Source organism: Chiloscyllium plagiosum, unplaced genomic scaffold (assembly GCF_037043375.1).
Source record: "Chiloscyllium plagiosum isolate Xiang-an unplaced genomic scaffold, Cpla_swu_hap1 HiC_scaffold_13, whole genome shotgun sequence".
In the NCBI taxonomy this organism is placed as follows: domain Eukaryota; kingdom Metazoa; phylum Chordata; class Chondrichthyes; order Orectolobiformes; family Hemiscylliidae; genus Chiloscyllium; species Chiloscyllium plagiosum.
In genome coordinates, this window is record NW_028270151.1 from 73,818,838 (window position 1) to 73,833,336 (window position 14,499).

General features: G+C 39.7%; 1 protein-coding gene across 2 annotated transcripts in view; it reads right to left on the reverse strand.

The window, feature by feature from the left end:
• Positions 1-14,499, reverse strand: part of uggt1 (UDP-glucose glycoprotein glucosyltransferase 1) — a 143,844-nt gene that overhangs the window by 31,201 nt on the left and 98,144 nt on the right. For both annotated transcript variants that reach the window (XM_043701925.2, XM_043701924.2), the window contains 6 exons: positions 13,245-13,330; positions 11,712-11,796; positions 10,197-10,282; positions 8,325-8,429; positions 6,080-6,164; positions 3,594-3,776 (listed from right to left, as the gene is read on the reverse strand). In XM_043701925.2, the coding sequence (XP_043557860.2) occupies positions 3,594-3,776; positions 6,080-6,164; positions 8,325-8,429; positions 10,197-10,282; positions 11,712-11,796; positions 13,245-13,330 (630 nt within the window). The remainder of the gene's footprint in view (positions 1-3,593; positions 3,777-6,079; positions 6,165-8,324; positions 8,430-10,196; positions 10,283-11,711; positions 11,797-13,244; positions 13,331-14,499) is intronic.

Below are 14,499 nucleotides of genomic sequence, written 5' to 3' on the forward strand. Positions count from 1 at the left end.
GTGATGCATTTTGGAAGTTCAAATTCAGGTGTGAATTATACAATAAATAGCAGAACCTTAGGATCATTGAGATGTACAGGGATCTGGGTGAGCAGGTCCACAGAACCCTTCAAGTGGCAACACAGATGGATAAGGTGGTCAAGAAGGCATATGGCACACTTGCCTTCATCGACCGAGGCAGCAAATACAAAAGTTGGCAAGTCATGTTACAGCTGTATAAATCTTCGACTGAGCTACATTTGGAATATTGCGTCCAGTTCTGATTGCCACACTACCAGAAGGATGTGGATGCTTTGGAGACGGTGCAGAGGAGGTTTACCAGAATGATGCCTGATCTGGAGGGTTTTGGTTATGAGGCGAGGTTGGATAAACTTACATTGGTTTCACAGAGGTGGAGGGGCCTCTAATGTTGCAGATGTCTACAACATTATAAGAGGCATAAATAGGATGGATAGCTAGAGGCTTTAACCCAGGGTGGAAAGGTCAATTGCAAGAGGACAGCGGTTCAAATTGATAGGGGGAAGTTTAGGGGAGAAAAGCAGAGAAAATGTTTCACACACAGGGTGATTGGTGCCTGGAACGCACTGCTAGAGACACACAAGCAGAAGGCAAATACAGGGTTAGAAATTGCATACAAGACCATAAGACATAGGAGTAGCAATTAGGCCATTCAGCCCATTGAGTCTGTTGTGCTATTCAATCATGGCTGGTACGTTTCTCAAACACATTCTCCCATAACCCTGAATCTCCTTGATCCTCAAGAACATATCAATCTCAGTCTTAAATATACTCAATAAGCTGACCGCCACAGCCTTCTGTGCCAATGAATTCACCATTCTCTGGTTGAAGAAGTTTCTCCTTATCTCTGTTCTAAAAGGTCTTCCCCTTACTCTAAGGCTATATCCTCGGGTCCTAGTCTGTCCTACCAATGAAAACATCTTCCCAACATCTACTCTGTCCATGGGCAATAGGTAGTGGTTCTAAATAAGGATTAAGAATCAGTGTAGGCTTGGTGGACTGAAGGGCCTGTTCTTGTGCTATACTATATCATATGTTATATCCCCATTTTCCATTAAATCATCATTTTGTTTTTCACATCAAACTATATAATGTGTGGTTCTGTTCGCCGAGCTGAGAATTTGTGTTGCAGATGTTTCGTCCCATGTCTAGGTGACATCCTCAGTGCTTGGGAGCCTCCTGTGAAGCACTTCTGTGATCTTTCCTCTGGCATTTGTAGTGGTTTGAATCTGCCGCCTCCGGTTGTCAGTTCCAGCTGTCCGTTGCAGTGGTCGGTGTATTGGGTCCAGGTCGATGTGCTTATTGATTGAATCTGTGGATGAGTGCCATGCCTCTAGGAATTCTCTGGCTGTTCTCTGTTTGGCTTATCCTATAATAGTAGTTTTGTCCCAGTCGAATTCATGTTGCTTGTCATCTGCGCGTGTGGCTACTAAGGATAGCTGGTTGTGTCGTTTCGTGAACGACACAAAACAACACAACCAGTTATCCTTAGTAGCCACACACGCAGATGACAAGCAACATGAATTCGACTGGGACAACACTACTATTATAGGACAAGTCAAACAGAGAACAGCCAGGGAATTCCTAGAGGCATGGCACTCATCCACAGATTCAATCAATAAGCACATCGACCTGGACCCAATATACCGACCATTGCAACGGACAGCTGGAACTGACAACCGGAAGCGGCAGATTCAAACCACTACAAATGCCAGAGGAAAGATCACAGGAGTGCTTCACAGGAGGCTCCCAAGCACTGAGGATGTCACCTAGACATGGGACGAAACGTCTGCAACACAAATTCTCAGCTCGGCGAACAGAACCACAACAACGAGCACCCCGAGCTACAAATCTTCTCACAAATTTTGAACTATATAACTTCACATTTATCCATGTAATACTGGATAAATGCTCAATTTGTCTGCACATCAAAAATGGCCCACCAATCAGCATTCTCTTCTCTTGCCTTACAAATTAGTGCCCCACTTCTACTTTTTTTGTCCCAATCTGGATGAGTGAAAGGCAAAAGTATTGACTGCTTGTCTCCTTTTGGCAATATTTCAGGAACAAAACGTCAAAACCCACAGATCTACTTCTCTTCAGGCAGATTGTTTCAGCTACTGTACCTGGAGAAGCACAATTGATCAGGCAGCATCCGAGAAGGGGGAGAGTTGACGTTTCGAGCATAAGCTCTTCATCTTCCTGATGAAGAGCTTATGCTCGCAACATCAACTCTCCTGCTCCTTGGATGCTGCTTTTGTTTTTTCAGCACCACACTTTTTGACTCTAATCTCCAGCATCTGCAGTCTTCACTTTCTCCCATCTACTGTATCTGCCAACTATAGCTACCTCTCCAAATGAAAATTTGCACAGGTTTTAAGTAACTGCATGCACCAAAGTGCAAGTAATTTTAATGGAAGGTTTAAGCACCAAGCTCTGCATTGTAATGGATTGCATTAAAATGGTTACAAATGCAAAGAAATTTGGACAAAACTAAGACTAATTATTCCTAAATAGAATGAAAGCTTTTTGATTAAGCTTTACATTCATGTATTTAAAAACAAACTAGACACAAAAAGGGCAGAAATCGATAGATGACTCAATTTGTCCACAGAATTGGCCTGCATTTTCTTTTGTTAAAGGCAAATAAGCAACAGGCAACTGGTAGCAGCTTTGGTTAAGCTACAGATTAGGAAATATTCATATTCTGGTGCCCAGGCTGTCATGAGTTAGCTGACTTTAGTTGGGGCACCTAACTGGACTTAACATCTCTGGGTAAAAGCGGCATATAGCACTCCACATCCTTGCCTCTGATCACAATCCAGTCATCTGTGTTGGAAACCCAGTTGTGCTCAACACTGCAATCCTTTTTGAAATGAATGGTTAAGAAGGCTGCCTGCATTAAACATCCAGACCCACACATTAAAACAGAAAGGTTTATAGTTGATACCAGAAATTGCATGGTTCCTGTGCAATTGTGGAGGAAGGTGAAAAACCTGGCAGAGAGAGGAGAAGGAAAAACAATCTGTTCAATACTACTGCTTTTTCAATGTCTAGGGCACATTTGACACATATCGGAGGGAAGCAACAAGTGATAGCTCTTCCTTAGGCTCTTTCATAAAGCTATTTAAATGTCTTTAATGCCACTATTTTGATTGGAAGTGCAGAAATCTTCAGTAAAATCTTCACACCATCACATTCAGCAAAAAGAAATGCAAACCTTATCCCTACTGACTTGTCATTTTTTCTTCCAAATGGAAAGCAATTTATGACCCAGATTTTATTGTAGCAGGACATCCAATGCATACACAAACTGCCAATGCAGTAAGTACATTTGTTTTATAGGACCTGAAGGGAATTGTTCATGTTAATACTTCATCACTGCTAGAAAATGCATAGAGAGGAACAGATGGCAGGATCTCAAATGTTTTTAAAACTGTGATAAGTCCATTGGCCAGAAGTGAACAGTCCAATGATAATCACTATTCTGACTTAGAAACTTCAGAGTCTAGACAGCTGTCATCATGTTACATCGAAAACCTGTAATTTGAGAAAGTATATATTGAAATGTTTACCTGATCAGCATCAACAAATAGGATCTTGTCAACAGCCAGTGGGAAAAGTACATCCAGGAAAAGGATCTTGTAGCCCCAGATAATTCTTTGCTTTTCAGTCTGTTGATGGAGCCACCTGGGCCATTTGTACTGCACTAGTTCATACTGAAAACCATACTTCTTCGCCATGTGTGGGATAAATTCCTACCAGGACACAGAAATGTACATCAGTGGCTCTCAGGAAATGCTACAAATTGTGCTATTAATTGTTGTGGTTCTGTTCGCCGAGCTGGAAGTTTTTGTTGCAAACGTTTCGTCCCCTGGCTAGGGGACATCATCAGTGCTTGGGAGCCTCCTGCGAAGTGCTTCTTTGATGTTTCCTCCGGTGTTTATAGTGGTCTGTCCCTGCCGCTTCCGGTTGTCAGTTTCAGCTGTCCGCTGTAGTGGTTGGTATATTGGGTCCAGGTCGATGTGTTTGTTGATGGAGTTTGTGGATGAATGCCATGCCTCTAGGAATTCCCTGGCTGTTCTCTGTCTGGCTTGCCCTATGATAGTAGTGTTGTCCCAGTCGAATTCATGTTGCTTGTTGTCTGCGTGTGTGGCTACTAAGGATAGCTGGTCGTGTCGTTTCGTGGCTAGTTGATGTTCATGTATGCGAATTGTTAGCTGTCTTCCTGTTTGTCCTATATAGTGTTTTGTGCAGTCCTTGCATGGTATTTTGTACACAACCAACAGCCACGCTCAGACAACAACTCACCAGAACGAAGGACCCGATACCCAACATGAGCAAAACTAAAGTAGTGTACAAAATACCATGCAAGGACTGCACAAAACACTATATAGGACAAACAGGAAGACAGCTAACAATCCGCATACATGAACATCAACTAGCCACGAAACGACACGACCAGCTATCCTTAGTAGCCACACACGCAGACAACAAGCAACATGAATTTGACTGGGACAACACTACTATCATAGGGCAAGCCAGACAGAGAACAACCAGGGAATTCCTACAGGCATGGCATTCATCCACAAACTCCATCAACAAACACATCGACCTGGACCCAATATACCAACCACTACAGCGTACAGCTGAAACTGACAACCGGAAGCGGCAGGGTATTTTGTACACTACTTTAGTTTTGCTCATGTTGGGTATCGGGTCCTTCGTTCTGGTGAGTTGTTGTCTGAGCGTGGCTGTTGGTTGTGTACAAAATACCATGCAAGGACTGCACAAAACACTATATAGGACAAACAGGAAGACAGCTAACAATTCGCATACATGAACATCAACTAGCCACGAAACGACACGACCAGCTATCCTTAGTAGCCACACACGCAGACAACAAGCAACATGAATTCGACTGGGACAACACTACTATCATAGGGCAAGCCAGACAGAGAACAACCAGGGAATTCCTACAGGCATGGCATTCATCCACAAACTCCATCAACAAACACATCGACCTGGACCCAATATACCAACCACTACAGCGTACAGCTGAAACTGACAACCGGAAGCGGCAGGGACAGACCACTATAAACACCGGAGGAAACATCAAAGAAGCACTTCGCAGGAGGCTCCCAAGGACTGATGATGTCGCCTAGCCAGGGGACGAAACGTTTGCAACAAAAACTTCCAGCTCGGCGAACAGAACCACAACAACGAGCATCCGAGCTACAATTCTTCGCACAAACTTTGTGCTATTAATTAATTAAACACAAACACATCCGTTTCGATACAAGATAATTTAATAAGCTCCACAGAAAGTGAAACGATCTTTGCAAATTCTTCATGTTGAGGCGTGTGGGCAGTTTGTTTAAAATTCAGCCTGTAGTTTGGATTTAAAATCTGACCAGACTTAGAATTTGTTGTACTAGGATGCATTAAGGGAGGGAAATTGTACAATACTAAACTGTTAAGAAATATTGCAAAATCAAAAGCAATAATATCATGCTTTTTGAATATCTCTTGGCCAACTGACATTGTTGCTCAAACAAAAGGATATTCAAGATGGAGAAGGAAATCTCGCCATAAAAGGAACTAAGTATCATTGCTAAGCACTTGAGAACAGAATAAAAATCTTAATTTAGCATCAAAACATGGGCTTCTATGAAGAATACTGGTGGTGAACATTAGTACAACTGGTGAAACAGAGTACCATAATCCACCAGGAGAGGCAAAGGAGTGTTCTTACAGATATAATAACAATGGAAATGCCAGATAGAATAGAAGATACTCTTAACAAAATCAACTTGTTACCTAATATACACAATTTGCACCCAGAAATTAGTTTAATTTTACATTTTAGAACAAAGTATCCAAAATTTGGTGCAAACTTCTAATGTCAAGGAGTGACAAACAGAATTCTACTATTTAAAATGTGCATGGGAAGAAAAATAAACCTTGACTACTCTGTTCTCACATATATACTCAAATGGATTATAAAATCTTCCCTTTTCTAAGCATACTACAATTTGATGATTTTTTTTTCTCTACAAACCTTGAATGTGGGTGAGAGGTAGTTCTTAAGGAACCAGAATTTCACTGGTGTTTCAGTATGTTTCAGCACTGACAGCATCATTATTCTGCAGAACAAAAGGGAAGACAAGGGAGTTTATCATACATAGCTAAGAAGGAACTGCCTACCAAATATACAGGTGTCAAATATAGCACACACTGCTATCCAATAGTTCAAAATGAAGCCAAAGTAGAAAACATATATCAGACTTTAAATATGTTTATGTGAGGTGCATGTGTCAAATCTCTAACTCCAAAATTATACTGATGAAACATATTGACAAAATTGCTATTCCCTACCTTCGTGACATTTTGACATTTTAAATTTATCACATTTAAATCAATATATCCACATACGGACATGTCTGTGCACCAGAACGCCCTATTAGAGTATATTGACAAATTCAGGAATTATTCACCCTTTTTCTCAGAATCTTTAAATTGCAATAACTAACTGTTTGACTTAATTAACAGCCAAACTACCATATTGATGTAATCCCTAATCAAATTTCAAAATACACTTTTCCAGCAGCACAGGCTTGTATGTAGTAGAGTTCAGGCATGTGGCTCTCATAACACCTCAGTGGAGTGAAATCAAGTTTTGTAGGTGCTCAACATGCCTCAATTCCCTCACCTAAGATATTGGCAATGAAATGTGAGCCTCAAACATATCTCAAACTCAAGGTGCACTGTTACACTGGAATTAGAATTGAGCCAAGAAAGCAAGGATAGTTTCATTCAACCTCTTCTCTTTAACATAGCTACTCATCAAAAAGTCTACTCTTCAGACATGAGATTGGTGCATAAATGTAAGCATCAGAAGGTTTCTTGACAGTAAGTACAACTATGTCCAATTTTCAAGCATCCACACTTTCAAGCAATGGTGACACATAGTGATCTGTATCAGGAATCTTATCAGGAGCAAATTATGGTACCTGCACCATACTGAGACTACAATCTGGGAATGGAACTCAGATCAGGTATCAAAACTTGAACAAGTTCACGGACGACACCACCCTAGTAAGACGGATATCTAACAATGATGAATCAAAATACAGAAGGGAAATGGAGGGCTTGGTGATGTGGTGCAATGAGAACCTCTCTCTCAACATCGGTAAAACTAAAGAACTGATCATTGACTCCAGAAAGAATGGAAGCCCTGATCTACATCAACAGAGCTGAGATTGAGAAGGTGGAGAGCATCAAATTCCTCGGAGTGATGATAACTTGTTCTGGATTCCCCACATAGATGTGGCGGTCAAGGCAGCACAAAAGTGCATCTTCTTCCTCAGGTGGCTCAGGAAGTTTGGCTTATTCATAAGGGTCCTTACCAACTTCTACAAATGCACCATTGAAAGCAGACTGTCAAGGTGCATAATGGCCTGGTATGGCAACTGCTCTGCCCAGGACTGTAAGAAACTAGACAAGGTGGTGTGCACAGCCCAGTCCATCACAGAAGTCAACCTTCAATCCGTGAACTCCATTTACAAGGCTCGCTGCAGTGGAAAGGCTACCAACATCATCAAAGACCTCTTGCACCCTGGTAATGCTCTCCTACAGCCTCTTTCATCAGGCAGATGATACAGAAGCCTGAACATACTCATCAGATGATTCAGGAACAGCTTCTTCCCAGCTGTTATTAAACTGACAAGTGGACTGTCTAGACTCAGATAATGCTGATCTTGCCGAGTGCACACCCGTTGCAATGTAATCTGTATGCCTCTAAGACTTTTTACAACCTCTGATCTGTACATCTCCACTTACTATGATCTGCCTGCACTGCTCGTAAACAAAGCTTTTCACTGTATTTCGGCGCACGTGACAATAAAATGAATTAAACCTGAACATTTACTGATCCCTATGGGCTAATATCATGTTGTGCACTGGACATTTCATCAAGGGAGGCCTCAGTGTTTTCCTTTGAATGCAAACTAGTCAGTCCTTAATAAAATGAGACGCATAATGTAGCCTGAGTTTCTAAAATTTAATTTGTAGGATTACACCAAACCAAACTCTCAAAGCTGTACCTTAATCACACTTTGTTTTCCTTTCTGCAATCCTGTTTCCACACAAATTAAATTTGTAAACGTTTTATTCACATCACTTGAAAACATTTCTAGTGACATTGGTCTGAACACTGTTCTGCGATCTGAGGACAGATATAACTCCAGGAAGTCAAAAATGAAAACATTAAAAAAAAGAGAATCAGGAAGAGAAAGTCAACTGACCTCAAGAACCTTTCGTAAAGATGACCAGATGCAACTGAAAAGATATTAATGACATCTTCTTTATCCGGTTTCAGTTCCTCAGGTTTTGGTCCTCCAGTGAATCCTCTGTGAAAAAGAGATAATTGGTAATTATTTTCACTTTTTAAAAAAACTGTTAAGGCTGGGGAATGGGTCTGGCATGGACGATTAAAAGTACTGACACTTCAGATCTGGGATTTGGGCTCAAATGCATAGGACAGAACACCCGTTCTGTTCATTAGTGCTGAGGGTCTAAGAAATGTTAGGGCCTGCAGCATTAAATTGTCCTGAATTCAACAGGTACTGTGTATTAAACTGAAAAAATGTCAGACATGTATAGCAAGGAGGTGCCTTTGGGGTCCAGGTTTATTCACAGGGAAAGGAGTAAAATAAACTTTACCCGCCACTTAGGTATGCTGTAACTGACTTAGAAATGCCTGATGTCGGATATTAGGTTAAGAAATGTAAAAATGTCAGAGAGGCAAATGTAGAAAACCACTGGAGGTGCAAAAGGTATAACTTTTCCGAGATGGGAACCAAGTAGAGAGAGCTTACCATTGCACCCAATGGTTTTACCTCCACTTTTATTGCGTTTGATATTGACAATAATGCCTGAAATAAACACTAATTGCAATTCCACATTTTAATATTCCGTAAACTAATAAATTTTTAAAAACTCACCAAATAAAATTTTGTGGAGAAAAGCCTTTCAAACTTATTGTCCTCATTACTGAAATTACTTTTCTTGGACTGAATAATCTTTTTACTATCCTAAGCTTGCATTCTTTACATCATGCTGAACTAGAAATGGATCAAACCTATTCCCACTTGCCTGGATGAGTACTGCTCCACAAATACTCAAGAAGCTTGACATCATCATCCAGATCAAAGCAGCCTGCTTGATTGGCATTACAACTATGAACACTCACTCTCTCTAATGCTCAGTAGCAGCAGTGTTTATTGCAGAAATTTGCAAAGGCTCCTTGGATAGCATTTCCTAAACCCAAAATCTACCATCTGAAGGACAAAAGTAGCAGATACATGGTAGGACTATGACCAGCTGAAAACTGCCCTCCAACCACTCAACATCCCGAATCAGAAGTACAACACTGCCTTGAGAGCAAATGGCTGTTACTACAGTATTACAATGTTGCCATTGTACCAAAAGTGCAGCACTAGAATGCAGATGCATACTGGAAGTAGACTGGACATGTCCAAGGATCTTCTTAGAGGCTGGAACATCAGATGCCAACATCTGTGGATGTGAATGCCTATGAGGCATGCGTGCATGTTGGTGCCTGCTACCCATCACTGAAGTCCTTTGAGTAAGCAGTGAGCTGAAGTTGCTAGGTGCCTGCTCTGATCTCCATGTTGAGAGATCTCAACATCCTGTTTGCTCACAGCAGTTGGCAGGATAGGAAGGCATATATTAATGAGGTAAATATGTAGTTAACAAAGGTTGTTAGTGAACAAGAACTCCCTTGAGTAGAAAACTTGCCACTGCCTAGTGAGAATAATCATCTCAATGCCTGCAACTTAATTAAACAGAAAGATGAACAGAAAGCTGCTTCTGCCATCAAAAGAGTCCTCATTGGACTTCTTATGTGATTCTGCCACACTTCATCAGTAGAGCCCACATCGCTCAGACACCTATCAGACTCAGCCCTTAGTATTTAATCTCTGAATGCAGTCTTTTTGCATTCTCATGTAAGTGTACCTTCATTTGTCATGGAAAACATGGAAACAATCATGCTTCACTTTTGAATTTCCAACTAGTCAATTTATTGGATACAATTTATATAGTGTTTGTTATCATTATTTACAATCTCAAGATTCAAAAGGGTTTTAAGTTACCTCTTAATGGATTCCCAGAAACCTTCGTTTTCAGAATTTTCATCACTGAGGAGCTCTTCACTCATTTTTTCAGGTTTCTTTTGAACCTACAGAATTGTAGACAACACTTAATATTCTCTACTCCATACTTTGATATACTTTGGAGAAGTTAATTTCTATGTATTGAGCAACTAATGACCCTTATAAAAGAAGAGGAAGATAATTTTCTGCAAAAAACAGTCCCGCACTAAACAACGACTGAACTGAAAAAAAAAACTTAATCAATGGCTGTCGAAAATGCTACATAAATCCATGCTTGTGTTTACTTCCAAGAAGCAGCAGGTCGGTTAACTGAGCAGTGCTTGAATACCAATTAATCATTGGCCCTGATTTAAGAAATATATTACAAGATTAGTGTTGCATCTTAATCATGAATTTTGGACTTTTTGGACAACAACATTTCAACGAGTTTTGGAGACCAAATAACCACAATGATAATTTCAGGTCATGCTCCTTTTGCAAACCCTTTCCAAGTTCAACCAGAACATTTTTTTTTGGAAGGAACATTACATACTGAACATAAACCAGTTAGTAAATAAATCATGTTGGAAAGACACTGTTGGTCAAAGACAAAGAAATTGGTCATCTAACCCAAAACAGTTATCTTCAAGTTAAAATAATTTAATCAGTTCTTTGTAAATTGTAAGAGGCAGCCTAGAAAACCAACATACATAAGGCTGATGGGGTAGTGAGCCTTCTCTTGTCCTGAGTTCATAATTTATATCTTGAAGATCACTTTCCTTCTAAAAGTGGACTGCTCGGACGACACACGATATTCAGTTAAGTCTCTAATGTCATAGTGACTATAGATTCAAATTCTGGGAACTGTAAGTTTCCTCCCTTGGAGAAATGCCAACTCTAGTTTCTAAATCAATGTTGCCTTTAAATAAACCTTGATACAGTATTCTTCTGTTGAGGAATGTACACATCAATTTTGTTAATGTACGATAGAGGATCCTCTGGTGGCATATCAACGACACGATTCATCGATGGCCTCAGTTTATAGAGAGGTCAATTGTCAGATCACATCATCTCTCTCTTATAAGGTTCAATGTTTCGTTTCTAATAGTTTAACCAACCACATCAGCTCCATAGAAGTAGATTCTCACAGACTAGTCTCAATGAAGGATTAAGCAGTTTTTAAAAAAAGAATAGAAGTTTAGCCATTAAAACATTTACAGAAATTTATGCAAATATGCATTAAAGTATGACCCATGAAGTAACGAAACAGCTCCATGAGTTTAAGCCTGCATTTTTAATCCACCCTTTTCCTTTCCAGCTCTAAACATACCTGCTGCAATAATACCGTGGTAGCACTTTTGTTCCCAAGCTACATAACACATGGGATGAATTTGTCGATACACAGTAAGTATCTCTTTCTTTTTAATGAAAATATGAAGAACTGATTTCATGTGGAGTTTAGTCTCGAACAAAGAATCATTCTCGCTCTTTAATTAAGTGCTGCATCACATATACCTTCACTTTAATAATTTTGCTCTTGAAGCTGTTAAGAACTACAGTCACTTCATCAGTACCGGCTGGGGAGTCTGTTCCATCATGGCTGAATGATAGAGAGAAAATTGTACATTTTTACAAATTGAACATTGTACAAGAGAAAAGAGAACAAGACATTATAAAATAACTAGGCCATAGTAAGCCAATCGCAAAAATTAACACATCTTACACACCCTTCATCATTTGGCCTCTTCGTTTTAAATGCAATTTCATGGTGGGTAAACTAAACATCATTTACCAGGGAGAATGAAGATACTGATTGAGCAGATCAAGACAACAAATTTATTCAGCAATTTACAAAACTTCAGCCACACAAAACAGGTACATTCACTGGGCAATGCAAACTGATCCAAGATGGGTTACATTACTTGGCTAATGGGTTAGGTATGGGGGAGAAGAAACAGCTTTAGTTCTTTTGCCCACCAGTGATCTACCACAATTTTCCTGAAATTCACTGTGATATCGAATAATTTTGCTGCTCCCATAAATAGCCTACTAACATGGTGAGGACTTGTGCATGAATAATGACTACTTGAGTACCAAAAAGTGGGGGAGAGGCCATCAGCAAAGAACCATGGTGCAGCAAGGTGAAAAAGAGGTGGTGACACAGTGATAACATCACTGGACTGGTAATCCAGAACTCCAGGCTGATGTTCTGGTGGCATGGGTTTGAATCTCACCTTGATGATGAAAATATGAATTCAAACAAAATCTGGATTAAAAAGCCAGCTTAATGTACCAACCATGTCAGTTGCTGCCAAAGTCCAAACCGATTTATCCATCTGCCATCTTTACCTGGACTATCCTACATGTGACTCCAGACCAACAGCAAAGTAACTGACTTTTAACTATCTTCTGGACAAATATAGAGGGTGCAATAAACATTGGCCGAGCCACCAATGCCCTCATCCCAAAGAAGTGAAGATGCTCCATGCTGATGGGATAAGGGTTCAATTGACAACATGAAAAGTCAATATCAATTAAACTGAGAAGGTAGGTACTTGGCCCTCTTCCAGCCTCTTAAAAAACTGCACAAGTAATTCCTTCAAGATGACGTATCATCAATAGAAATGGATTTAATACATTAAAATCAGAATCTGGATTCATCATGTAAACATTTCAAAACACGAGTGCACTGTGTCTTTGAACAGAGGACAGATTAAAGCTTTGAAAGTAAGCACAATGGCTTTAATCTGCAAATGACAACTGCATTACACAGCAGTCGTTTTTTTAAAAAAAGGTCTTAAAAAGCATGGAGTGTATTCTCAAAATTAGTTTACTGTTGCGAAAATGTATGTTTATTTTGTATAAGATCAAAAACATGCTAGAGAGATTAATGCTGAATGCTTTGTTCAGTCAGGCTGTGAAAAGTTATCATAAACAAAGAAATATAAAAGCTTCTGACTTATTTAATAGTTCATGCTAAGCAGACTTCCAGAACGGTTTTCATATTAATACTGCTAACAAACTGTCAATGTTGTCAGTGTAGTATACCTGTAAATTTTATAGATATCATCTGATCTTCCTTTCCTTAGTCTGAGAACCCAAGCACCAGGATTGGCTTTTAACTGGAAATAGCCCTGTTCAGAATAGCAACACAGGTATTCAGTTTAATGGTCTAATGGCACATGACCAAATTTACTTGCAAACTTTCAGTTAAGGACACAATTTCAATTTCTGCAAATTAATCTTCCGAGAAATGGCAATGCATTTTAACTTCATGGAGAAAAGCTGACTTACAAGAAATAAAACAATATGTCCAAGCATATTGAGAAATAAAAAGGGTAAGACGGAGAAAGTTAAGGATTCAGACATCTTTGTGAACAGATGGATAGCACCTATAGTTTTACTTGATGTAGGGATTCAAGAAGAGAATAAAACCAACTGCACTGACAATATCTAGCCTGGTTTGAGGGAAGCTGCATCATGTAGTACTGACACAGAGAGGAAATAGATGCATACTGAAAGAAAGTGGGGTTTAAGCAGAGTCTCAAAGTATGCAGTAAAAGAGTGAATGCAGGCACTAGGGAAGAAAAGGAAGCAAAGCTGCAGCACAGACAGGTTCAGGAATGAAGCATTGCAGAAATAACAGCGATTTCACAAGGAACCAAACGTGAATGTAGTCACAGACTAGCATATTGCAAACTGATTACCAGGATCAGACAATAATCCACACAGCTTGAGACCATAATAAGACCTGCAGGGAGCATAAAGGAGTGGGGTCAGCAGTGAGAACACTGCAAAAACAATGGGCAACAGAAAAAAAAACACTGCAGCACCATCAGTGAGATCAGACCAAGGTATGCAAGGAGAATAAAGAGCAACAGTAGCATGGAGGACCAGAACGGATAACACAAGTAAGAAACATAAATATCTGCAGCTCTGATTCCACTGGCTAGATTTGTGAAAACTCAGTGATGCCAAAGAGAATTAGATAAGTAATTGTTTTATGAATACTTCTTCTCTCTCTAAACACCAAGCTGAAAAATTAAATATTCCTACAGGATAATTCTCACAGAAAGGAATAACAGTATAAGTCAAAGCAGGTCTAAAGACATTAAATCACTGAGCAGTAGATTTATCAGATATGAAGAGATATAAGTAATGGATTAAGTTCACAGTCGAACTATTTGAACTACTTAATTTACTTGCAAATAAAAGTCAAGTAATATTTTTTAACTTGAAACCTAATTAGTTAAAATACATACAATCAAGATCGCACCACAGGTGATGTGTTGCAGCTGTAGCA